Source organism: Podarcis gaigeae, assembly GCF_964106915.1.
Source record: "Podarcis gaigeae genome assembly, chromosome: 9".
Lineage (NCBI taxonomy): Eukaryota > Metazoa > Chordata > Lepidosauria > Squamata > Lacertidae > Podarcis > Podarcis gaigeae.
The window spans coordinates 11,988,721-12,015,254 of NC_139685.1; the positions used below are offsets into that span (position 1 = coordinate 11,988,721).

At 45.3% G+C, this 26,534-nt stretch overlaps 1 protein-coding gene across 8 annotated transcripts in view; it reads right to left on the reverse strand.

The window, feature by feature from the left end:
* The window catches only part of PPARGC1A (PPARG coactivator 1 alpha), a 658,152-nt gene that overhangs the window by 84,211 nt on the left and 547,407 nt on the right, over nucleotides 1-26,534 (reverse strand). For all 8 annotated transcript variants that reach the window (XR_014567979.1, XR_014567980.1, XR_014567981.1 and 5 more), the window contains one exon: nucleotides 24,833-25,012. Coding sequence is in view for 4 of the 8 variants with exons in the window: in XM_083754902.1 (XP_083611028.1) it covers nucleotides 24,833-25,012 (180 nt within the window). In the remaining 4 variants the exon portion in view is untranslated. The remainder of the gene's footprint in view (nucleotides 1-24,832; nucleotides 25,013-26,534) is intronic.

Sequence of the window (26,534 nt, forward strand, 5' to 3'; positions counted from 1 at the left end):
TTCCATGGGCATACAAACTTACAGCTAAAGGCCGCAATTTGGAGGCAGGAAAGTACCACTTTCACACTGGCAGAAACTCCAGTATAGCATTCCCAGAGATGCTCATGGACCACAGCAAAACTTATGGGAAGACATGGGGCTGTATCCTGGCTTGCTCCTGCTGCCATTCCTCCCACACTATCCCCCTAGAGCTTCCTCAACAGCCACTAACTAGCTTTCCACCTTTGTGGCCCCATTTCCGAAGCCAGTTCTTTCTTGTATTCTGCAGCAAACGTTGCATCCTTTTTCACCTTCTTGCCCATGCCTTCCCAATCCTTCTGTACAATCCCAACCCCACCCCACCCCCGCACACGAAACACCCCGTGGGAACCTCCTGCCACACATTGCAATTCCTAAACCTGCAATTTCACCTTTCGCCCAGTTATGAAGCCACCATCCCTACAATTCATGCCCCAACCTTCGTTTTCAATCTCATTTCCACGCTTCCTACTCCCTCTCATTCATTCATTTGCAACATCCTTTGCAATCTGATTGCAGCTCCCAGACGTTAGACCGGCTCACTCCTTGTCCTCCCATCAGCAGGCGAAGACTTTCTTTTCCCAACAGGCTTTTGGAAACAGACTACTTTTAATGAGGGGGCTGGTGCTATGCTGCTTTTAATCATAATTATATGTATATTTAATATCTGTACAGTGGTACCTTGGGTTACATATGCTTCAGGTTACATATGCTTCAGGTTACAGACTCTGCTAACCCAGAAATAGTGCTTCAGGTTAAGAACTTTGCTTCAGGATGAGAACAGAAATTGTGGTCCGGTGGCACGGCGGCAGCAGGAGACCCCATTAGCTAAAGTGGTGCTTCAGGTTAAGAACAGTTTCAGGTTAGGAACGGACCTCCGGAATGAATTAAGTACTTAACCCGAGGTACCACTGTATACAGATTGAATTTGGTTGCTCAGTTGGTAGAGCAAAAGTCTCTTAATCTCAGGGATGTGGGTTTGAGCCCCACACTGGGCATTGCAGAGGGTTGGACTAGACCAACGTGGTCCCTTCCAACTCTAGGTAAAGGTAAAGGGACCCATGACCATTAGGTCCAGTCGTGACCGACTCTGGGGTTGTGGCGCTCATCTCGCTTTACTGGCCGAGGGAGCTGGCATACAGCTTCCGGGTCATGTGGCCAGCATGACTAAGCCGCTTCTGGCGAACCAGAGCAGCGCACGGAAACGCTGTTTACCTTCCCCCTGGAGTGGTACCTATTTATCTACTTGCGCTTTGACGTGCTTTCGAACTGCTAGGTTGGCAGGAGCAGGGACCGAGCAATGGGAGCTCACCCCGTCAAGGGGATTCGAACCGCCGACCTTCTGATCGGCAAGTCCTAGGCTCTGTGGTTTAACCCACATCGCCACCCGCGTCTCTACAATTCAATTAATGTTTTGTTTCTTCCTATCTTTTAAGCTGTTTTTATTTTTAACTGTAAGCTGCTTTGAGTCCCTGTCAGATAAAAATGTGAAATAAAAATATATTATCATTATCATTATTTTCCCCTTTTCTCAACTCTCCCTTCCCACATATCTCCCCAAGTTAATGCCTATTGTGAAACCCCCTTTGCAAACACACAGCATCACCTCCACACCCTTTCCCCTACTTCCTCCTTTTCCCCCGCTCACCTCCATTTCCACGCCTTTTCCTGTTTCCAAAATTCTGCCGTTCTCTTTGCATACATGTCCCATGATGATATATGCTATTGTATCTTTAAGGTGAATAGAATCTTAAGAGCAAATCTGCCACTCGGCTTGTTCTGTTACAGAAGGTTAATTTCAGTCGTTGGGTGATGTACATGTATGTCTGTTTGCTTGCTAACAAAATATCTGCTCTCTCTTTCACATGAGGCAGCTGAGGAACGAAAGAGGAAGAAGTCCAAGTATAGTGGGGAGAACCACTGAAATGGAAAAGTGGCTGCTTTAAACGACAATCGAAGTTTGCATAAAGCGGGAGTGGAGCAACACCGAGAAGGAATAGGTCTTGTTTTCTATGTGTGCACATAGGATCAGTGGTGTTGTGGCAAATCTTGAAGTGAGGGGCTGATCGTGACAGCTCCCATAACCAAAACCTGAAGGAAAATGTGGGCAGTAGCAGTGACTCATTACAGTGGTGCCTCGCTAGACGAAATTAATCCGTTCCGCGATTCTCTTCGTCTAGCGGTTTTTTCGTCTTGCGAAGCAAGCCCATTGACAGCTTAGCGGATTAGTGCTAGAGCTGTCAAGCGGCTTCCAGCGATCAGCTGTTAAGCGGCTTATCAGCGGAACAGCTGACAAGCGGCTTAGAGGCTTAGGAAAAGGGCAAAAAAAGCAAAAAAAACCCGCTGGGGGACGCAAGATTTTTTCGTCTTGTGAAGCAACCCCATAGGGAAATTCGTTTTGCGAAGCGCCTCCAAAACAGAAAAACCCTTTCGTCTAGCGGGTTTTTCGTCTTGCGAGGCGTTCGTCTTGCGGGGCACCACTGTATATATTTCTCATGTTGTTGTTGTTGCTGTTGTTGTTGTTTAGTCGTTTAGTCGTGTCCGACTCTTCGTGACCCCATGGACCAGAGCATGCCAGGCACTTCTGTCTTCCACTGCCTCCCGCAGTTTGGTCAAACTCATATTAGTCGCTTCAAGAACACTGTCCAACCATCTCCTCCTCTGCCGCCCCCTTCTCCTTGGTCTTCTTGCAGTCCATGGGACTCTCAAGAGTCTCCTCCAGCACCATAATTCAAAAGCATCAATTCTTTGGCGATCAGCCTTCTTTATGGTTCAGCTCTCACTTCCATACATCACTACTGGGAAAACCATAGCTTTAACTATACGGACCTTTGTTGGCAAGGTGATGTCTCTGCTTTTTAAGATGCTGTCCAGGTTTGTCATTGCTTTTCTCCCAAGAAGCAGGTGTCTAAATTTCATGACTGCTATCACCATCTGCAGTGATCATGGAGCCCAATAAAGTAAAATCTCTCACTTCCTCCATTTCTTCGCCTTCTATTTGCCAGGAGGTGATGGGCGCAGTGGCCATGATTTTAGGGTTTTTTGATGTTGAGCTTCAGATCATATTTTGTGCTCTCCTCTTTCACCCTCATTATAAGGTTCTTTAATTTCTCCTCACTTTCTGCCATCAAGGTTGTGTCATCTGAGGTTGTTGATATTTCTTCCGGCAATCTTAATTCCGGCTTGGAATTATACACGCATACTAAAGAACAGCAGTACAATAGAAGACTATCCAGTTATTAGGATTAGCATAACTGCAATCCTAGGCATAGTTTTTTGGTAGCAAGCTCCACTGAACTCAGTAGTACTTTCTTTTGAACACATAGATTCAACTTGGAAAAGACATTGAGCTTTAACACAAGATCTTCAGTCAGACAAAAGGCAACTTTGAGCTTTCTGTGAGTAATGCAAATGATCTTGCAAAGAAGTTTAACTGTTTAAACTGCTAGCATGAAGTAGGAACCCCATTTAAGAAAAGGAAAAATGTATCCAGCCTCTGCTCGATGATTTCCCTCATTCTCAGTTTTTCTTTATGCTAATTTTTCACAAACACACTTGTCATCTCATCCACTCGCTCAAGCAAGGGGATGTCAACTACCATGTGCAAAGGATATTACCGCTCCTGTTCTGAAAAGTCCTGACCCTCTATTGCATTCTCCTTCCACTGCATAGGATGAAAGATAGCAGCTGGGTTAATTCCTTGGCCATATTCTGCATGTGCAGCTTGACTTGGGCTGTGTCACTTCACTCATCTTTTTAAAAAGTGCTGTATTTTTCACTCTATAAGACGCACCTAGTTTTTGGAGAAGGAAAACAAGAAAAAAAATATTCTGAATCTCAGAAGCCAGAACAACAAGAGGGATCGCTGTGCAGCGAAAGCAGCGATCCCTCTTACTGTTCCGGCTTCTGGGATAGCTGCACAGCCTGCATTCACTCCATAAGATGCACACACATTTCCCCTTACTTTTTAGGAGGGAAAAAGTGAGTCTTATAGAGCAAAAAATACGGTATATCCTACTTTGACTGTGGCACAGTCATAGTTTTGATCATGTGGCATTCTGGAGAGCATGGGCGGTATAATTTGTGGATAGCATTGCTTGATGGCAATTTCAGTTTTTACCTGAATGGGAATTTCAGAATCATGGAGCTGGAAGAGACCCTGAGTATCTTCTAGGTCCAACCCCTTGAAACGCAATAATAGGCAGCTGTCTCATACGGGGATCAAACCTGCAGCCTTGGCACTATTAGCACCGTGTTCTAACCAACTGAGCTATCCAGATACTAGACGGACTTGTGATATTTATAAATCAGTTCTTCATCCAAGAAGTAAAAGGCAGTATGGTTCTCCTCCACATTTGACCTCTTGTCAAGTAACACATCATGGTTGGGCTGAGAGAGTTGAAGCTGCGACTCTCTGGCTCTGACCTGACATTTTAACCACAGCACAAAACTCAATGAGTATGGAGCACTTACTGTGGATTTTGTTTTGTGTATAAGCAACATTACTTTTTCCTGATACATACCACCATACACAATATGCAAGCAAAACAAGAGTGGTGGGGAGCGTTAAATTAGACTTGGCTGTGATCTTTTATCATTCCATAATGGCATTGCCATAAATTAGTACTAAGTGGGATGGGTCAGGAGGGAGACCGTGTGCCTGGGTTAAGTTGCAGCATTTATTAGCAATTAGTACCGATGTGAAATTCAAAAATGGAAACAATTCTTAAAAATGGATACTTCGGAAATGAAGCATTAGGGAGCGGGGGGAAAACGTAGGCGTTTTAACCAATTAGCATTTGTCTAAGTAAATATTTTCTCCCCTACAAATGGGCTGGGGGAGGGAATCCTTTTTTAAAAACAACCAGGAATTATTTCTTTTAAAATAGCATTAATCTTGAGGAAAAGGCGGCAGCTTGCTCCTCTCTCCCTTTACATGGCTCTCTGTACAGTTTCTAAGGAGAAGAAAATATTTAGTCCAATATTATTGTAACATGGAATATGGCTCTATTTATGTGACAACCTGACAACATACAATTTCATGCTTGTTGAACTGATCTGTGTTATATATTCACTGTGAATATTATGAAGCTTCGCCATTATAAATATGAAACAGTATACACTTATTCAAAATAACTCCAGCAGCAGCAATTTATAGCTGGGTTGTTTGTGTGCTTATGAAGTTCCAAATGCCACCTTAAGGAACTGCATCTCACTAAAACAGATGTGCAGCGCGACGGTGACCAAAGAGGATTTGCAATGACCTATGAGGAGGGAGGCTAATACATTTTTTGCTTGTATGGCAGCTGACTCCAGTTTGTATTTAGATATCTGACTTGCAAGAACACAGTGTCCTCAAGGGGTTTGTTTTAAACACATGAGCCAAGACATTATGTTCACCCATTTACTTTAGCTTTGCTGCCTTGTCCTGGATGAACATTTCTCTTCTAGCTGTCACGCACGGGTCTTGAACCAGGAACAGCGCAGGTCATGAACGGATTCCTGACTCCCTGAAACAACAGCACTGTGGCTGGAAGGCAGAACTGCAGGAGGTTCGAGCCAGGATATGAATGCAGGCCAGAATAATTCTCAGCATGATGTAATCCATAGCTGTCAAGTGTCCCTTATTTGGCGGGACAGTCCCTTATCCCAGCGCCATGTCCCACTGCTGTCCCTTATTGATGATGTCCCTTAAATTTCCCAGGTTTCAAAGGAAGCAGCTCCTCTCCCTCCCTCCCTGCCGGCCAGGGAGGAGGGAGGCTCCAACTGTGCTGCTTGGCTGCGTTGCTCACCCAATAAGGAGTCTAAGAACGACTGGGGGGTGGAGCTTGCATGCCTTGTGCCAATCAAATCGGCCGCGTTGCCTGGGGACTCGCCTTTGCTCAGCACTTCCCAGTGGAGAGGTGACGGTGGTTTTCCTTGCTGCATGCCCTTTGCCGGGCTGCTGTGCTATGGGAACCACCACTTGAGACTTTGTTTGGCTGCTGGTTGACTAAAATCCCTTATTTTGGCTGTTGATCCTTTATTTTTGATGCTGCTGGTCCCTTATTTTCAAATCTGTAAGTTGACAGCTATAATGTAATCCTGAGCCACAAGGCAGGACATTGCCCTGCGAAGCTGCAAGACCCACTGAACTTCCTCGGTCTGGGCAATTGTCATGGAGGAACCTACTAGATGAGTCTTCTGAATTTTCAGACTGCTGGCATGCCTCACACCTGTCGCATCTGTGGCCAGGGAACATGGTCCTCAGCACTACTTGGACTACGGTCCCCGATGCTTCCCCCACACAATTGCTTGCACAATTTCCACTCACCCCGTCTAAGAGGTGGGCGGAATTTGCGACACCGTGCGGGCTTACCTGGCCAGGTGCCACCCACCTTGCTACAGGGTGGCCGTCGCCCTGCCCCCATCTTGGCCAGGAAAAGGGCCAATGCTCTTTGGCCCAGATCACTAAGATCCTCCCCCATTGCATAGGCAGGTGGTCCCTCTCCCTACCTGGCCTGATCACCTTGGCAACGTCTCCCCAGGTGGGATTGGGCAACTGGCTGAGGTAGGTGGAGTCCTCCAGGTATCCCACCTGGGGAAGGTGAAGTCAAGCCTGTGCTAACGGTGCCGCAACCACGCAAAGGGTGCCCCCCATTTAATGTGGGGGCAGTCATTCCTGCTAGATTCACCCACCCAACCCTCCCTAAAATATAACATGGTCTCCTTTTGCAGGCTAACCTCTTGCTTCCTAAGTCAGCTATGGTCATAAGATGGTTGCTGTATTCAGAACCAGAGAGGAATTTCCCTGCATTGGCAGGTTTTGCCTTCCCCGTAACATTTCGTCACAACTTTGGTGGTTTTAGGCCTTGGTCGGTATCCTATAGTCTATCTTCGAGGTGGGGGCAAACATTTTCATGCACCCCCACGCAGTAGTGTTTGCAGGGCCCGTTAAAGGATTGATTGTGGTGGTCACTGGCCCTACAGCGGCGGCATATAGGTAAAAAAACAGCTTTGGTGAAGTGGGAGGGCACGCTGTTCACGCTTCACAGTCTCCTCCCACTGCACCTGACTGCCCTGCACATCCTAGGCTGGGTTGAGAGGGATGCCTTCCAAGGCCTAAGCCAAGGTTCCTACACCTGAAATTCAATAAAGTTGTGGCCTAATTTAAACCCATACATTGTTGTCATGTCTCATTTCTGGGGGGGGGGGTTGGCTCCAGGGACAGGGTAAACCCTGTCCCTGCGTGGGGGCTCGCAGTTACACATATTCCCCCAGAACACCTTCAACAATGCCCATGTTTGACAGGATCATTAGGAAGGGTGAAGCTCACTGCCTGCCCCACCACTTTTGGTGGAGAAGTGGAACCAGCATCAGTAGTAATTTCAGGTGAGATCTCGTTGATTTCTGGCGACATCTCACCGAAATGGTGCTAGATCTTGCAGCACACGTGAAATCTCACGCAATTTCGGTGAGATTTCACTGGAGAAATCTCCACTGGAGATTGCCGTGAAGGAGTATACCTGAAGGAGCGTCTCCACCCCCATCGTTCTGCCCAGATGCTGAGGTCCAGCGCCGAGGGCCTTCTGGTGGCTCCCTCAATGTGAGAAGCAAAGCTACAGGGAATGAGGCACAGGACCTTCTCGGTAGTGGCACCCACCCTGTGGAATGCCCTCCCATCAGATGTCAAGGAAATAAACAACTACCTGATTTTTAGAAGACATCTGAAGGCAACCCTGTTTAGGGAAGTTTTTAATGTTTGATGTTTTATCATGTTTTAAATATTCTATTGGGAGCCGCCCAGAGTGGCTGGGGAGGGGTATAAATTATTATTATTAGGAAACGAGCATCAATACCTGTGCCACACCTCCACTGGTGATGGCAGCATAACTTCCCACTTTGCCTCGAGCAACGAAACAGGACATGCCACTAAGGCATCTTTCTATCTGTGAACCAGACACACCCCACCCCACCATAAGCTTTGAAAGAAGCCACATCAAGCTCACTTGGCTGAGAAATGTCAGAGGGTGAATGGAAACAGAACAACTTTCATGGACTCGCTTCAACAGATTCAGGCTAACACTGAATGGCACCTTTCCTCCAATTCGGGAAACAGAACGAAGAAACAAAACACACCTTGCAAAAGCTAGATAGGAAAAAAATGTATAAATATTTCCAGACTGTACATTCCTGGCTCAAAACGTAGCGAGTTGCTTGAGAATGGTTTCAGCAATGCGCAGATCTAACTTGATGGCACAAGACTTTAGGCACAGCTGGCCCGGCATATTTTTTAACAATGTTTTTGGAGACACAGCATCTCCACCCATCCCCTTTATTTAGTAAACCTTGATGCTTCAAAGTACACAATGGCACGGTCACTGCAGCTAAACATATGATTATGTGGGGCTTGTCGCATACACAGAATTACTATAGCTAAATGCTAGATTTGGGGCACAAAGTGCATTTTACCGCAACATCACACTAACGGGGCAAATTGATTTGATTTAATTTAAAGGAAGGCCATTTCAATCATTTATTTAAATCACAAAAAGACCAAGTTAAACAAGTTTCTCAATCTGAAATTGAGATATTTCCTGATCAAGCATGCATGCTAACTGATTGCTACAACAAAAGGGCCCTTTTTCAGTTTAGAAGCATTATCCTATAGGCAGTACTGAATTAATCATATGTGAGTAGAGATATCTACTTGCTTCTGCATACGAATACAGAGTAAGAGCCTAACTGGAAGCTTAAGGATGCAACTGGAGTTCAAATTCCTTAGAAAACATGCCAAGATTGGGGTGAAATTTGTCCAGGAATGTCTGGAAGCAAGAGCTGGTCATTTCCTCACAGAACAGAATTTCTCCAGTTGATTTGAAAAGAAATAACTGTATTGTTTGGTTTCCCTTAGGATATACAGCTTAGCTAATTTACACAACTGATCTGGAAGATAACTTGCTCTAGAGATACCTTGATACAGAACAGGGTGATCTTAGTTAGGCAAGGAATTCTGCCTCTGAGCAAGACCTACTTATGAATTCTGTCATAGAGAATCAATGGAACATGGCCTACTCCCAGCTCCTACTCTCCAACACTGTCTGGTCTGCAACTTACATTGCCAAAAGATGCTGCTGACCCTACTCCCCTTCTAGGTTGGCTATGTGTGTGAGGCAGTAAGACTCTAGTTCAAATAATGTGATGAACTCATTTGGTGACCTAACCCAGCCACTATGCTCTCAACTGCCAGATCTATAGTGCAGGTGAGAGACAAGACTGAGAGATTGTGGCACGTCCAAGGGCCCATCTTGTGAGCCCTTGGAAGACGTGAGATCAGATTGAGGGACCTCACTGTGCGCTCTCCCCCCCCTCATCTAAATCAGTTAGTCTCAGAGATCCCAACTGCCTCTTTTTCTTTAAAGAAATTGTTTATTATTATTATTATTAGTGGTGGTGGTAGTAGTAACCCCACCCATCTGACAGGATTGCCCAGCCACTTTAGGTGGCTTCCAACACAATAAAACGTTTAAAAAACTTCCCTATAGAGGGCTGCCTTCAGATGTCTTCTAAAAGTTGTATAGTTATTTATCTCCACAACATCTGATAGGAAGATGTTCCATAGTTGGGCACCACTACCGAGAAGGCCCTCTGCCTTGTTACCTGTAACTTCACTTCTGGGAACCGCCAGAGGGTCCTAGGAGCTGGACCTCAGGGTCTGGGCCAAATGATGGGGATGGAGATGCTCCTTCCTAAAGCGGTTTAGGGCTTTAAAGATCAACACCAACACTTTGAATTGTGCTTGGAAACATCCTGGGAATCAATGCAGATCTTTCAGGAGCGCTGTCACATGGTCCTGGAAGCTCCTCCTAGCGACCAGCCCAGCAGTCACCTTCTTGATTAATTGTAGTTTCTGAGTCACCTTCAAAGGTAGCCCCACATAGGGAGCATTGCAGTAGTCTAAGCATGAGATAACCAGAGCATGTACCACTCTGTCGAGATAGTGGGCAGGCAAGTAGAGTCTCAGTTGGCATACCAGGTGGAGCTGGTAAACAGTTGTCTTGGACACATAGTTGACCTGTGCCTCCATGGTCAGCTGTGAGTGCAAAATAACCCTGAGGCTGCACACTTGGTCCTTTAGGGACACATATCACCTTGCCAACAAAGGCCCATATAGTTAAAGCTATGGTTTTCCCAGTAGTGATGCATGGAAGTGAGAGCTGAACCATAAAGAAGGCTGATTGCCGAAGAATTGATGCTTTTGAATTATGGTGCTGGAGGAGACTCTTCAGAGTCCCATGGACTGCAAGAATACCAAACCTATCCATTCTGAAGGAAATCAGCCCTGAGTGCTCACTGGAAGGACAGATCCTGAAACTGAGGCTCCAATACTTTGGCCACCTCATGAGAAGAGAAGACTTCCTGGAAAAGACCCTGATGTTGGGAAATATGGAGGGCACAAGGAGAAGGGGACAACAGAGGATGAGATGGTTGGACAGTGTTCTTGAAGCTACTAACATGAGTTTGACTAAACTGCGGGAGGCAGTGGAAGACAGGCATGCCTGGCGTGCTCTGGTCCATGGGGTCATGAAGAGACAGACACAACTAAACGACTAAACAACAACAACAACATACTCCATTCAGGACCGGGGAGTCCTCCACACCTGCCCACCCACCCACTGTCCCCCAGAAACAGTGGTTCTGTCTTGTCAGGATTCAATCTCAATCCATTAACCACCATCCATCCTCCAACTGCCTCCAGATACTCACACAGACATTCACTGCCTTCAATGGTTCTGATATAAATGAGAGATAGATGTGGTTTCATCCGCATAGTGGAGAACATCCAGCCCAACCCCCCTGATGATCTCTCCCAGTGGTTTAATATAGATGTTAAAAACACAGGGGAGAGGATGGAGTACCCCACAAATGCTTTTATCGATAAAGAACAAACTGAATAAATCACAGCAATATTACAGTTGCTTATTCTTCTGAACTGTCTTATCCAAAATCTGCATCCTAAACCCACAGCACTATCTGTGCTTCTCAAAGTCTACCCAAAAGCCACATTCCATGCATTCATTTCTCTAGGACCTAAGTGGCTATTATCTGGTATGATCTCTGCTGAAATGCCGAAACAAGCAATTTTGCAGGGCTCTTGGTAAAGCCATCTCAGTCTAAACTCGACCACATCCTCTTTTGTCCCACTGCAATACCATGCACGCAAAATCCCATTTGCTGTAACAAAAATTTCATAATAAAAGGTGCATTTCGGAGGGATGCAAGCTGTTAGGTACGTGGGATGCATTTTGAAAGACATATAAAACATTGAAACACGTAGTCATTAGAATTGCAATAACCTACTTACAAAGTTCAACAAACTGTGGGTTTGTTGGGGATAACCATTTATGCCTCCCTCAGATTTACAGATACTCTGCCTGTTATGCCATATAGCCTAGAGAAATCTAGTTTATGTTCGCTAAGACCTCAGGACATTCAGCTTTGCTCTTCATTCCACCCTCCGTTCCTTTAAGTACGACGATGAGCTTCATTTGGCCATTGCCCCATCTAGAACATTAAGCGCAATGTGTGTGAGTTTTTTCAGTCCAGCGTTAAATCACAATCAGTTCCTATTAACAATTTGAAGCTTCTCTCCCTTTTTATCAACACTTACTTTATTAAATCCTTAATAATATAGATAGAATAGTTAGTTAATTTGTGTGTTGAGCCATGGATGTTAATTTGTAAACATAATAACATACTGCAATCATTTGCATAATAGCATTTTAATCTTTTTAGTAAAAGCTGTAATTCCCTACAAAGTACACTGCAGTAGAAACTAAGTGACTATTGGTAATAATAAAAAAGGGCCTTAAAATTCTGATCCTATTATAGCGTTGGAACATACCCAAACTGCTTCCATAATCTCTGAAATGTTACTGTTCTCTGATTTAGGTGTCTGTGTCAAGAATAAAAATGAAGTATAACTGGTGGCTCTAGACTATTTCCTAAATGTAATTTAGTATTCACTAAGCACCAGCACTTTGCAAATAGCTCAGAGGCTTTCCTTCAAAGTTCAGAGAGCCAGTAACGCATTTTTGAGCTAGTAACACCAGGCAACTCACCTTACAGACTATGGTGCCGAATAGATGGCTATGATAAATCATGCCAAGTTGGCACTGAAGGGTAGCAGCCGTGGAGGGCTTTACTATGAGGCCCCCTCCCACAAGATTTTATCTGCTTAAGCAGCCTGCCTTCGGCTACTCGTTTTGGAGAAAATCGAGAAGTGGAATTAAAAAACACGTGCACGCACACACACGTATATACATATCTATCCGTATATACTGGAACAGACCAGTTCAGAAAGCTCCGCAGGAGGCCTAGACCCCTAGAAACCCATTGACGCCAGTCACAAGACTCTGCAAAGAAAACATCAGGGGCTGTTTAAAAGTCAGGCCAAGTCGTTTTATGCAAGATCTGGTAATTCATTAATCAATCTGGCTGCAAACATTGAATGAATAACTTTGCAGGAGTAGCAGAGCCCCCAACAGAATATTGGAGCTTTATGGTATGAATCTATGCAAATTACCCAGATGACTATAAAAAGCCCCCATCGCCTTCACCATGCAAAACCATTCCAAATGGATACGAAGTCATTTATCTTTGTAAAATTTCCTCTTTGCCAAGAACGACACACTGTGTATGCTTCCATTGTGATTCCCTTTTGTTCCCCCTCATCCTTACGGCTTGTAATAAACTTCTTTGGCTGCCCACAGAGCAGCACAGTAGCTTATATTTTGTTTTCCAAATACCTTACATGCATCACAGTCCTGGAAGTACCTCGGACTGAGCTGAACACCACACACACAAACACACACATTCAATTGTTCACTGCAATAATAATGACAGTGTGGCAGTTGAAATCTCGGTTCGCTGAAAGAATAGGAAAGAAATTCAGGGGAAAGTCTTCTTAAATAAGTAAAATTTGCACCACATCAACGTATGCTACTTTTGCAAATCTCACTGTTTCTAGCACTGCTGGAGACGGGCGGTTGTCACCCCCTTAAATCGCTCTTGTGTAAGTCCCACTCATCTCAATGGGACTTATTCCTGAGCAGTAAGCATATGACTTCTCTTTTTAAGAAGAAAATATGGATGATCTTTTCACCCCAACATTGACTTTGGATGTAGGTAAAGGTAAAGGTACCCCTGCCCATACGGGCCAGTCGTGTCCGACTTGGGGTTGTGCGCCCATCTCACTTAAGAGGCCCGGGGCCAGCGCTGTCCGAAGACACTTCCGGGTCACGTGGCCAGCGTGACAAGCTGCATCTGGCGAGCCAGTGCAGCACACGGAAACACCGTTTACCTTCCCGCTAGTAAGCGGTCCCTATTTATCTACTTGCACTTTGATGTGCTTTCGAACTGCTAGGTTGGCAGGCGCTGGGACCGAACGACAGGAGCGCACCCTGCCGCGGGGATTCGAACCGCCGACCTGACGATCGGCAAGTCCTAGGCACTGAGGTTTTACCCACAGCGCCACCTGCGTCCCGACTTTGGATGTATACGTATATAAAACATCCATGCATATATCTGTTTCCAAAGCCACCTCCGTAGAACACAGTTTATTACATCCTTTCATGGGTTTAAATATTACTTTCAATATACTTAAGCTTGTACACACACATGCACATCAGGCATTAAACTGTGCAATAGGATTCATAGTGGCAGTACAGAAGTGAGAGTACCCATTTCCCCAAATTGGTATTAAAGTACTGAATAGAGAGCATTGAAAGCCTGGGAAGCTGCTATGGCAGGAAAAGCATCCTTTAGAGAGGTGGTGCCGGTTGCAAATAGGTGCACAGTTAGGTAGACAGGAAGGCAATCCAATATTTCCAAGAAGCATAGAATAGCCCGAAGCCAACCCACCCCACTCCCCACTATGGAGAGGACAGAATGGTTGTCGAATTGCTCTATACAGGTAAAGTAAAGGTAAAGGGACCCCTGACCATTAGGTCCAGTCGTGGCCGACTCTGGGATTGTGGCGCTCATCTCGCTTTATTGGCCAAGGGAGCCGGCGGCGTACAGCTTCTGGGTCATGTGGCCAGCATGACTAAGCCGTTTCTGGCAAACCAGAGCAGCACACGGAAACGCCGTTTACCTTCCCGCCGGAGCGATACCTATTTATCTACTTGCACTTTGATGTGCTTTTGAACTGCTAGGTGGGCAGGAGCAGGGACTGAGCAACGGGAGCTCACCCCGTCGCAGGGATTTGAACCGCTGACCTTCTGATCGGCAAGTCCTAGGCTCTGTGGTTTAACCCACAGCGCCACCCACGTCCCTTATATATATACACAGGTAAGTCGCTCAAATACTTTGGCCTAGCTCTCATCGAGATGGGAAACCTGCATCTAGACTGCACGACTTCAGACTGCAGGTGGAAGCTCATGTGACTGGATGTTTCTCCATAGACAAAAGGTATAAATCAGCAAACACTGCCTTATTGCAGAAGTAAAAAGGCAACTCTATTAAATTAAGTCCAACTGAGGGTCATGTAATCTGCATGCAGGGGCAGGCTATAGTGCAGGTATAGGCAAACTCCGGCCCTCCAGATGTTTTGGAACTACAATTCCCATCATCCCTAGCTAACAGGACCAGTGGTCAGGGGTGATGGGAATTGTAGTCTCACAACATCTGGTGAGCCGGAGTTTGCCTGCTATAGTGGCAAAGAAAATGCTCTTTTTCTGTGCTCTTTACTCTAAGTGGTACAGTGGTACCTCGGGTTACATACGCTTCAGGTTACATACGCTTCAGGTTACAGACTCTGCTAACCCAGAAATAGTGCTTCAGGTTAAGAACTTTGCTTCAGAAATCGTGCTCTGGCAGTGTGGCAGCGGCAGGAGGCCCCATTAGCTAAAGTGGTGCTTCAGGTTAAGAACAGTTTCAGGTTAAGTACAGACCTCCGGAACGAATTAAGTACTTAACCTGAGGTACCACTGTATATTGTTTTGCCATGAAAATAGATGAGGGGGCGGGGCTGAGACACAATACACAATTTAGCTCTGATCAGACAGATATTGCCAGTTATAAATTGTGGTACATAAGAGACTAGTCATCATTTATTGCTGCAGGTCCCCTCCCTCATTCCATACGCACAATTACCATCGCAGAATACCCAGATTCCCAAAGGTCTGGGGGACAGGGGCCTTAAGCAGCAAGGTGTCTTGGGCCACCTCTGGTTCAACTATAAAACCTGAGGTATTTAATCAATATGCAGGAAAAGAACACGAAATTTAAAAAGGGTGAAACCTTGTGGCAAAATCTCTCTTGAAAGCAGCGTGGAGGAATAATCCAGCATTTGGTTGTATACAGGGGAGCAGGTGGCGCTGTGGTCTAGACCACTGAGCCTCTTGGACTTGCCGATCAAAAGGTTGGCGGTTCGAATCCCTGTGATGGGGTGAGCTCCTGTTGCTCTGTCCCAGCTTCTGCCAACCTAGCAGTTCGAAAGCACGCCATTGCAAGTAGATAAACAGTCACTGCTGTGGTGGGAAGGTAAATGGTGTTTTCGTGCAAAAGTTATCTAAGTATCAAAGCTTGAGAAACCTTAGAGCAAGGGGCCAGAATCTAGAGGAATATCATTCTGTTTCTCCAATATCCATGTCAGATCAAACTAACCCTGTCTGAACAAAAAAAATTCCTTCCAGTAGCACCTTAAAGACCAACTGAGTTAGTTCTTGGTATGAGCTTTTGTGTGCATGCACACTTCTTCAGATACCTGAAGTGTATCTGAAGAAGTGTGCATGCACACGAAAGCTCATACCAAAAACTAACTTAGTTGGTCTTTAAGGTGCTACTGGAAGGAATTTTTTTTTGTTTTGACTATGGCAGACCAACACGGCTACCTATCTGTAACTGTAACCCTGTCTGGTCACAAATTCAGAGGTGAGGCAGGAACACGTAAACTGTTGGCTCTGAAGTTACCTGCACAAGGGCAAAGAAGAATGTGTGCTTGTTTTGCCTCAAATAGGATGCAAAGCATCTACCAGTGCTTCAAGCAATATTTCGCAATCCACACTGGACAGAAACAGCTACAGCTCAACAAACCCACACATTGTGCAGAAAAAAATGTGACCTCTCCACATTTTAACAGGTAAATTCCACTCTTGGAACCAAACTGTAGGATCAGCAGACTTGCACAATGTATCAGTTGCTGCAAGTCAAGCACTTCAGACTGTAGGCGGTGTGTATTATCATGAACATCAATATTACGTTAAATGTTAAAATTGGTATCAGGCAGGTGCCTTCACTGTACTCTTTTCGGTGCCTGCTGAAGACATTCTTATTTAGACAAGCTTACCCAGAGAGTCTGTAGGAATTTTAATTTGTTTTAGTCTATTCTATTACCGTTCTAACCTCTTGTACATTTTAAATTATGGTTGTAAAACATTTAGTGATTATTTTGTGGTTTTATCTTCCTTGTAAACTGCTTTGAGGTTTTCCCTACCACCAAGTAGTACATAAATTTGTTAAATAAATAAAATAAATAGATCATTAATAAATAACAAGACTCGGCTTCCTACAATGTCAGAGGCCAACTTAGAATGTTGTTTGGCATTGTGCAATTACATGGCTAGATTTTGTATGACCTGCATTTATCAGTATTTCATATAATGTTATATTTTATTTGATCAGAATGAATTTCAGGAACCAAAAAGTTGTCTTGAAAAATACAACTTTCAAGCCACCAGGCCTCAAATTGGCAACCAGGCAGTCCGTTTTGGCAACTGTAACCCTGGTTTAAGGAGCCATTTAGCACTTAGCTTGTATATCTGAGTTTCTAACACTGAAATCAAGGTTTGGGCAAAACAGTGACAGCTCCCATCAGTATTACAAGAACCCATTTCGTAGAACTCAGAGATGCCAGTTCAGTTTTGTATGATCTCAAGTACAATGGCAACATGCAATGGCACAAAACTACTAGCTAGGAACAATTACAATGCAGCCAATATGACTTTTAAACAAAACTGGGCACTGTTTGTCTTGTATTCAAATCAGTATAGAACAGGTGTATTGGTAATTCTGATGGCATTAAGTCTGAGACAGATAATGTTTACATGGTATTTATGTAAATTTAAAATCGGACCTAATTTTTAAAATATAGGATTCCCCCCGTTTAGAAGCACGTCAAGGTAAATCCCTCTTTCAAATATGCAGAAGTATTTTCTTAAAAAAATGTAGGAGCTTTGAAGCATTTGATTCCCCCACTCCCACAATCTAAATCTGCCAAGTGTGAGAATACAGAATATGCATCTCTGTTCAAAGACACGAACAGTAGTAGCTTGCATAGCTACTGCATACATCCATCTCTATAAATTTCTCTAATGAAATGACAAGGCTTAATTGTACCTTAATTTAAAAGAAAAGCTGGCAAAACAGTGACAGTGTACGTCACAAGGTGCTAGGGGGTAAACCTGGTGCTCAGGAAGACACACATCACTTCATTTTGGCTGCTCGATTTAGCATACACACCCAGTTCCTTTTGGGAACAGCTGAACCTTTCCCCTGCTCAACACTAAGGAAAAAAAAGTTCTTTGGCCAGACTCTTAATCGTTAGAAGATTAAGTCTGAAACTGTAATCACACTTACCGGGAAGTAAATCCAATTGCACTCTACCAGCAGCAATGAGCTTCTGGACAGAGCTCCCATCCCAAGGAGGTGCTTGAGAGGGAGAGCTTGGCATGGAGAAAGACGCAAAGTGGGAGCTTTATAGCTGACTGGCAAGGAGGAGAAGGGAAGCAGGGGCTGTGGGAGGGGGGCGGTCCCAAAGGCATGCTGTTTGCCTTTGGAGAGCTGATGCTTTGGGAGAACGGATGGGAACCAAGAGGGACCAGTCTGCTTATCCAAGGTGCCAAAGTGCATTACAATGCAAGCCATCTATGACTGCACCTCCCAAAGGTTTTTGTTGCACTTTTAACTTTGATGCAGCATGCAAATTTGATCAGGGCAGCAGTGCTGGGTTGCTTTAAAAAAATAAAACTTTGCCCCTCCCCATATCAACCTATGCAGGGTGGTGTTGGATTGCAATGGGGGCGGGGATACACAAGTCCCAAAACCTCAAACAAGTGATCCCTGTTCTGCAATCAAAAATGATGTGAGTATTACAAATTGATTCACCTGCCTGCATAGATTGGTTCTGTGGAGGCAATAGGGTTATCACTGTGGCCTAAAGCACTGAGCCTCTTGGGGTTGCCAATCGAAAGGTCGGCAGTTTGAATCCCCGCGACGGAGTGAGGTCCCTGTTGCTCTGTCCCAGCTTCTGCCAACCTAGCAGTTCGAAAGCACGCCAGTGCAAGTAGATAAATAGGTACAGTTGCAGTGGGAAGGTAAATGGTGTTTCCGTGGTCTCTGGTTTCCGTCACAGTGTTCCGTTGTGTCAGATGCAGCTTAGTCCTGCTGGCCACATGACCCGGAAAGCTGTCTGTGGACAAACGCCGGCTCCCTCGGCCTGAAAGCAAGATGAGCGCCACAACCCCATAGTTGCCTTTGACTGGACTTAAACGTCCAGGGGTCCTTTACCTTTACCTTTGATCCAACAGAATCCAGAGGTTTGCACAGAGGAGCCACTTCTAGATTCACTTCTGCTTTGATCCACCTAAAGGATCCAAATTTTCATCACAACCCTGACAGAAATCAGTAACTCCCTCAGCGTTTAATGAGGGCTCTGAGGGATGAGCAAAATATAGTCCCAGTTCAGCTTACTAGGCTAAGCCTCAGCATCAGATCAAAGACTTCCTGCTTCAAGTCCTGGACACACACTCACAGCATAACATCCTGAATTTAGGAAGTCTGGAAACCACTGAAAGGGCTTCAGGTATTTATAAGGTGACGATGTCCAAGAGGGACATTCGAGTAGCGCCCACTCCACCTCCAGTGGATATTCATCTAGCTCTTTCAGTGCTTGTGCTTAGGTCAACTACATCCCCCCCCCCCCATTTTTAAAAATTAGTTTGAGTCCATCTGGAGATTTGGCTGCTCTTCGTTTTATTGCTGTGCTACTGTTTTTTATATAGTTTTACTGTGTTTAGTGTACACTGCTCTGGACTCCTGAGGGAGTTAGAGCAGGATATAAATTATTTGGAATAAATAAGGGCTTCAAAACAGCTTTGCCACATATTGATGATAATGTGGCACAAGCAAGGCACATAGAGATTTCACTCCAGTCGAAAGGGAATTTGCTTGCCAGCCCCCTAATATTTACTGAAGGAACAAGTTGGAGGTAGCATATGCCCAAAATTGCTGAGGCTGCAGCATCAACCTCTTGCCTCCTGGGTAAGGAAGTAAAGGAATCAACTGATCAGGAAGGCAACCAGAATAGGAAATACAGAAACAGACACATCCCTTCCCTTGAACACCTTGTTGAGCTGCCATTCTCTCCCTGCCCCTTCTCTCTCTCTCTCTCTCTCTCTCTCTCCCCCGAATAATTTTTTTTATTGATTTTCCAAAAAAATTATACAATTGTATCCAAATTTTTAACAAATTAAATCTTTTGGACTTCCTTCAACTGCTCTGGTAATCATCCATACTTATTCTTCAGTACACATTCCCTTCATTATATTGCCATTTGTCTTCCCTCCCTCTTCTATTTCTTTTTGACAATACATCTTAACTTTTACAGTGCTTCTTGAAACCCCGCTAGCATTGTTTGCACATCACACACATTTTTCAGATACTCTACAAACTTTTCCCAGTCTTTAGTAAATTTTTGGTTTCTCACATATCTAATTTTCCCAGTGAATTTGTCCAATTCCGCATAGTCTGTCAGTTTCATTCTCCATTCTTGTATCTTCGGTATTTCCTCTTGTTTCCATTTCTGGGCCAATAAAATTCTTGCTGCTGTAACTGCATACTGAAAAAGTTTATAATCCTTTCTTCTTATTTCTTTTCCTGTAATCCCTAAAAGAAAAGCTTCTGGTTTCTTTACAAAAGTATATTTTAGCATCTTCTTCAATTCATTATATATCTCTTCCCAGAAACTCTTCACTTTCTTACATTCCCATCTCTCTCTCTCTCTCTCTCTCTCTCTCTCTCTCTCTCTCTCTCATACACAGCCAAAGTATCACAAATTTGGGGATGGGGAAGAAAATGTGCTTCCCAAAAGGTAGCTGAGTTGTGCTTCTAAAGGACCAAGGGAGCTAAAGCAAGCTGCCGCTATTCCTGTGGATCCCGGAACAGCAGTAGAAAAATAAGGGTTGTCCACATGATACAGGGAAACTTTAGATACACCTCCCTTTCCCACCCATCACAATGGGCAAACATCCCCATGTCCACAGCCTCCCCCAACAACAACAAAACTAACCAAAGGGAACCAGCATCACAGCCCATAAAAAAGGTTGCAAAGTTTGTGGGGTGGGGGTTCTTCACCCAGCCCTACCTAAGTAAGAGGGACAAATAAATATTTCCTTTAGAACAGGAGTGGGGAATCTATTGCCCTCTCGAAGTTCCTGGCCTACAAGTCCCATTATCCCTGGCCATTGCCCATGCTAGCTGAGGTTGATAGAATGCAACCCCACCTAGGAAAGGCTGTATGCTTGTTCCTAGACCACCTGGCATCCTAACCACCAATACCTCTTCACCACATCCAACAAACCGCTTCTAATTCCAAACACTCATTTGCAACCCCCTACCTGCCTACCCCTACCCCTACTTGATGAAAAGCAGAAATAGAACTAGGTGCCATCAACGATACCAAAAAGCCACAGATTATCTCACCTGCTGGTTCTGTATGGCTGTTAAATAGCAAAAGATGCAAGGTGAAGCCTTACAGCAATGACCACAGGGTTGAGCAACAGTTTGAGTACCACATTCCAAGACCTATGCTCCATAATAATAGGAAGAAGAAGAAGAAGAAGAAGAAGAAGAAGAGGAGGAGGAGGAGGAGGAGGAGGAGGAGGAGGAGGAGGAGGAGGAGGAGGAGGAGGAGGAATTTATACCTCACCCTCCCCGGCCAAGACCAGGCTCAGGGCAGCTAACACCAAATATATAATACATTAAAAAAACAAAATTAAATGATTGGTTAAGATACAGTTCAAAATCACATTTAAAATCAAAATAACATTAGGTGGGAACCCATGAATTACAACTGTAGGGGTAAGGAATATTAAATGTTCACCAGGCCCAGCCACCCATGCTGGTCCCATGTGAGCCGATACAGTGGTTTTCAACCTGTGGGTCCCCAGAAGTTGTTGGACTACAACTCCCATCATCCCTGAGCTCTGGCCTTGCTAGCTAGGGGTGATGGGAGTTGTAGTTCAACAACATCTGTTGACCCACAGGTTGAGAAAGGCTGCGAGAAGAAGCCAAGAGGCCACTTACATACAGGGTCCCATAGAAAGAGGAAAGAAGAAGGAAGGGGGTCAGACTGGGCCCGGACCAAAGGCCTGGTGGAACAGCTCCATCTTGCAGGCCCTGCGGAAAGATGTCAGATCCTGCAGGGCCCTAGTCTCTTGCGACAGAACATTCTACCTGACGGGGGCCAGAAAAGTGGGACCAGAAAAGAGACAGACAGACAGACTCCCTAGCTGCAAGTCAGCAAGGTAGATCAGAAGGATACCATAGTTCACGGTACTGAATGCCATAGAGGGGACCATGATGTATTCCATGATCATCTTACAGTGCAGGTCATCCACCAAGTGCAGTGCAAGTCATTGTGCAAACATCTGTTGCAAACAGATTGTAAACCAGACTGATACGGGATCCTAGATTATCATAGCTAGCAATGAAGGCTTGAAGCTGGGCTGCCACACACTGGAGCATTTTGCCAAAAGACAACACTTCAGAGACTGGGCAAAGGTTATCAGTGGAATCTGAGGGGGGCCTGCCACAACCACTCCCAAAGCCACAAGGAATTCGCCTTTCTTCAAGGAGGCACAAACAACCTCCACTTGCCAGCACCCACAGCCAGGAGAGGCAAACACGCACCAGGTAACCTGTCCACATCCTCAGACTGCAGAAATGGGAAGTTTTACACATAAATGTGACCAGTGCAAGAACATCCAGAACCCCATCTGCAATTAATGTAGAGTAAAGCCAAAATGCAAACAATCTGCAAAGCACTTTGCAAAGGCACACCTTGGTTGCCAGAATATAGACGTCCCATCACCACCCAGAAAGCCTTCACTGGCCAGCACTGTACCTACACAATAATGTTGGGAAAACACATACCATGTTGCAGGTAGGGTGACAAAGGTGACTCCAAAGCATGTTCTACAACCTGTCCTATTGCATTAACCCAAGTCTTTCTCCACTGATGCCCTAGTCAGCATCAAAGAGTCCCTAGAAAACATCATGTCAACCAAATAAGCTATTTCTGCATTCCAGAGAGCAAGCAAGGCTTTGACAAAATTCCCCCAAAGCCCTCAGGTGCCCATTTAGCCAACCTCTGGGAAGCCATTCTGACAAGTCATAGAGGTTTTTGGAAGCCCTGTAACTCCAACCAGGGATTTGGCAAAGGGACTAAAGTCCACCCCTCTTCCTTATTAGATCAAAGGATGGCTGAAATCCGTCAGGAAAATGAAAGGTCCACAACATACCCCCACAACAATGCCCACCAGCTCAGAAAGAGACCACCATGCCGCTGGATGAGCAATCCGCCAACAGTATCATGACATGGGATGAAATTGGAGTACTTTGACCTGGGATAATAATTCTTTCCACCCCACCCCACTCCCCCCAAAAAAGAGTGTCTCAACTCCATTGGTTCATATCAGGCTTGCTTTTCTGTGTTTAGTTGTAGAGGTATGCAGGTGGAAGAACGATGACTCCATTAGCTCTGCTGAAAGACCTTCTCCATCTGGCTTCTCACCTGGCTGAAGCCCTTCCATCAGTCAGCGGCAGGGGGAAAGATGAGAAGCAGGAGCACTCCATTGCATCTCCCGGAAGGCTACTTCCATATGGATCTTCCCCTCCCTAAACTGTTTCCATTCTAGCTGGTCATAAGAACTATTATGTAACTCAGAACTGCTGTCTGAGTTTTCCAGTTTTCTTCTTCCCCCCTGTGTGTCTTTTACAGTCTAAAAGACAAAGATACAAATGAAAAGCTTGCAGGCAGGGGCTGTCTTGTTTTTATTAATTGCATGGAAGCTGCTCTGGGAGCCTTTTTGGCCAAAGAGCAGGACAGAAAGTGTTTCAAACAAATAAATAAAATTTGTCTATTTCATGTCTCACTGCCAGATGATATAGAACATGCTACTTCTGTGCTGGTTTTATAAAGAAGGTGTGGGGAATTTCCACATGACTAGTTGCACCAGAATGTGGAAAAAAGGGGGTGGTGGTGAACTTTCAAAATTAACAGCTCCAACTCTACCTCTGGTTTGCTTTTGGATTTACGTAGGTCCAGGTCTCCTACTCATATTATTGTATGCTGGCATAGCTCTGCTGCTGGCACAACTCTGCCAGTGGAAGAATAAAAAAACAGGAAGGGAGGGTAATCATGGGGGGAGTGGCCCATGTGTTCCCTTGGCTAGCCTCCTAACAATAACACTACAAATTTTCTAGGTCCTGCATCTGGGTATTGGCCAGTCAAAAGTGTGTAGATTGGCAATGTGTGTAGATCCACAGGGCATATTGACTTCTGTACTCTTCCCGCCTTCACCACAGATGTTCGAGTGCTTGAAGTCACCACAGCAGGCCTACTGCATCTGTGGGGCAGGGTGACAACACGAGAGGGTGCCCTCTTGCCACACACTTGTGTTTGGTCCTTCTTTGCCAATACAGCACTCCACGATTTGTAGGAGTCAGTGCTGTCAACATGGATGCTGTTAGGGAATGGCTGGCAGGAGTGTTGTATACTGTGTTGCTGAATGTGCTGCAATTTCATGCTCAGGTTAACTTCATGGGGCGGGGGCAGACAGGATCTAGACAGTGCTACCCCCAGGCCTACTGAACCACCTTGTAAACAAACTTTGCAGCTCAAGCACTCCTGAACTGCATTTCACCCTAGAGTTGCCATCCAACCAGTGCTTTACCAGTCTGATAAACAAAACCAATATACTATCACTAGCAGGGTCAGAAAACTCCCCCTTTTGTCCTACCCTGACAACTGACTTTGTCAGCCTCTTGCCAAAATGTACCAGATTCTGTTCTGGCTCCACCCTTAAGCCACAAAATTTCACCCCCGAGTTATTTCCCGGCTTCAATCCAGTGATCCAGAATTTTAGAAATCCAAACTGTCATCCCTGAGACCCTTGGTTTGGGCATTTGAAATACTGATAGTAAAGGTAAAGGTAAAGGTACCCCTGCCCGTACGGGCCAGTCTTGCCAGACTCTGGGGTTGTGCGCCCATCTCAGTTAAGAGGCCAGGGGCCAGCGCTGTCCGGAGATACTTCCAGGTCACGTGGCCAGCGTGACATCGCTGCTCTGGCGAGCCAGAGCCGCACACAGAAACGCCGTTTACCTTCCCGCTGGTAAGCGGTCCCTATTTATCTACTTGCACCCGGAGGTGCTTTCGAACTGCTAGGTTGGCAGGCGCTGGGACCGAGCAGCGGGAGCGCACCCCGCCGCAGGGATTCGAACCGCCGACCTTTTGATCGGCAAGTCCTAGGCGCTGAGGCTTTAACCCACAGCGCCACCTGCGTCCCTCTGAAATACTGATACTGGCCCCTAGATATCTTGATATTTTTGCCATTTCTTTACAGGATTAGCGCCCACTAATCCGAAGCCATATCCAAGGAATCGGAAAAATAGCTGCAAGCACTGCAGCTTGAAAACATTAGAAATCAGAGCAGATAAAGACCGTCATCCGTGTCATTAAAAAAGATGCTTACGTGGAACAGAATTTCCTTACCTCAAAGATGTTTGATGATTCATTGGCATACTGATTGGAAATGATTTCCGATTGGTCACTGTACCACTTGAGTCCTCCCAGAAAGCTGTCGGCATCCAAGTCATTCACATCTAATTCAGAGAGGTCGAGTTCTGGAAGATCTGGGCAAAGAGGCTGGTCTTCACCAACCAGAGCAGCACACTGAAAAGAGGGGAAGGGAAGATACAGAAATGCTTTCATTAATTAGAGGAAACTGTGAAGAACAACAGCACGTGAGAAGAATTATAGCTCCGTTAACTCACTTATACCACCCAGCAGGTCACTGGAGTTAACTTCATTTTGGGGAAGAAAATGCTGACTTGTATCAAAGGAACTTGGCACAGGTGAGCAACAGAGCGTGTTTGTGTGTGTGCGCCGGCCAGCTTGTTGGAGAAAGGCTGACCTTTGCCTTCTAAACCACCCTCCTGTGCTGGGAACAGCCACTGTCTTTTTATTCACAGCCCCCAAAGTGCAGAAGTCGTTTAAAAAGCAAAGAGGGGAGGCCGCGATTTCTGATCTCTCAGTTAAGCCAGAATGAAGCATTATTAGAAGATGCACGGCAACAACCGAAGACAGTAAACCTGTGCCTCTCTCCCTTGCTAAAGTCTAGTTTAGTTTTAAGGTATAATATTGCACGCTGACAGGGCCATGCTCCGGATGTTGGCTCAGACGTAAGCCCCATGGAATTCAGTTGGACTTACCTAGGAGTAAACATGCAAGCAGATGAACTCTGGGGTTCCCCACCCCTATACAGTGGTACCTCAGGTTACAGACGCTTCAGGTTACAGATGCTTCAGGTTACAAACGCCACTAACCCAGATATAGTACCTCGGGTTAAGAACTTTGCTTCAGGATGAGAACAGAAATTGCACGGCGGCAGCAGCAGCAGCAGCAGCAAGAGGCCCCATTAGCTAAAGTGGTGCTTCAGGTTAAGAACAGACCTCCAGAACAAATTAAGTTCTTAACCCGAGGTACCACTGTACAAGGAAGCCAACGAAGAGAGCAAAGAGCTGGCTGTCATGCATTTGTTCCTTTTAAAACTACATATCCACCAGGAAAGGAGGGGAGATCTGGGGCTGCCATTTCCAGAGACAGACATGCCATTCCAGCAAGCTCTGGACTTACATAAGGAAGGCCTAGAATCCACAGCAGAAACTATGGTGCAAAGATCAGCAGGAAAGACAGCAACATTACACATCTCTGTTGGCCCCACACACATCAACCTGCTAAATGGTTCCAGAATTATTAGCCGTAACAAAACTCTGGGTAAACTACTATAAGCTAAGCTACAACAGCCTCACAATAAGCAGATTTTGAAATATTTCTCATGACACAAAAAAGCCAGGTACCTGCCAAGTAATGACCAAATATCTATAAATGTCACATTCCATTTATGGAGTCTCCCAATCTATAGCTTCACTTTCCAGCTAGGAGCACAGTCTCAGACCATATTTCTGTTGGCTAGCATCTTGCCATTCACAGGCCAAACTTGACAGCACCACTAATTGGCTTTTCATAGCTTATCCTCAGCCAGAGATAGGAAAGACATAGCCATATCTTCACAACAGTCTTGGGAGGTAGGTAAAAGCTTTTCCTCTTTTGTGGACTGAGAACCAGAATAGGGCAGTGGCAATGAGACTAATAAGGCTACCCCCAGGCATGGGAGATGGCAACCCAACTCTGC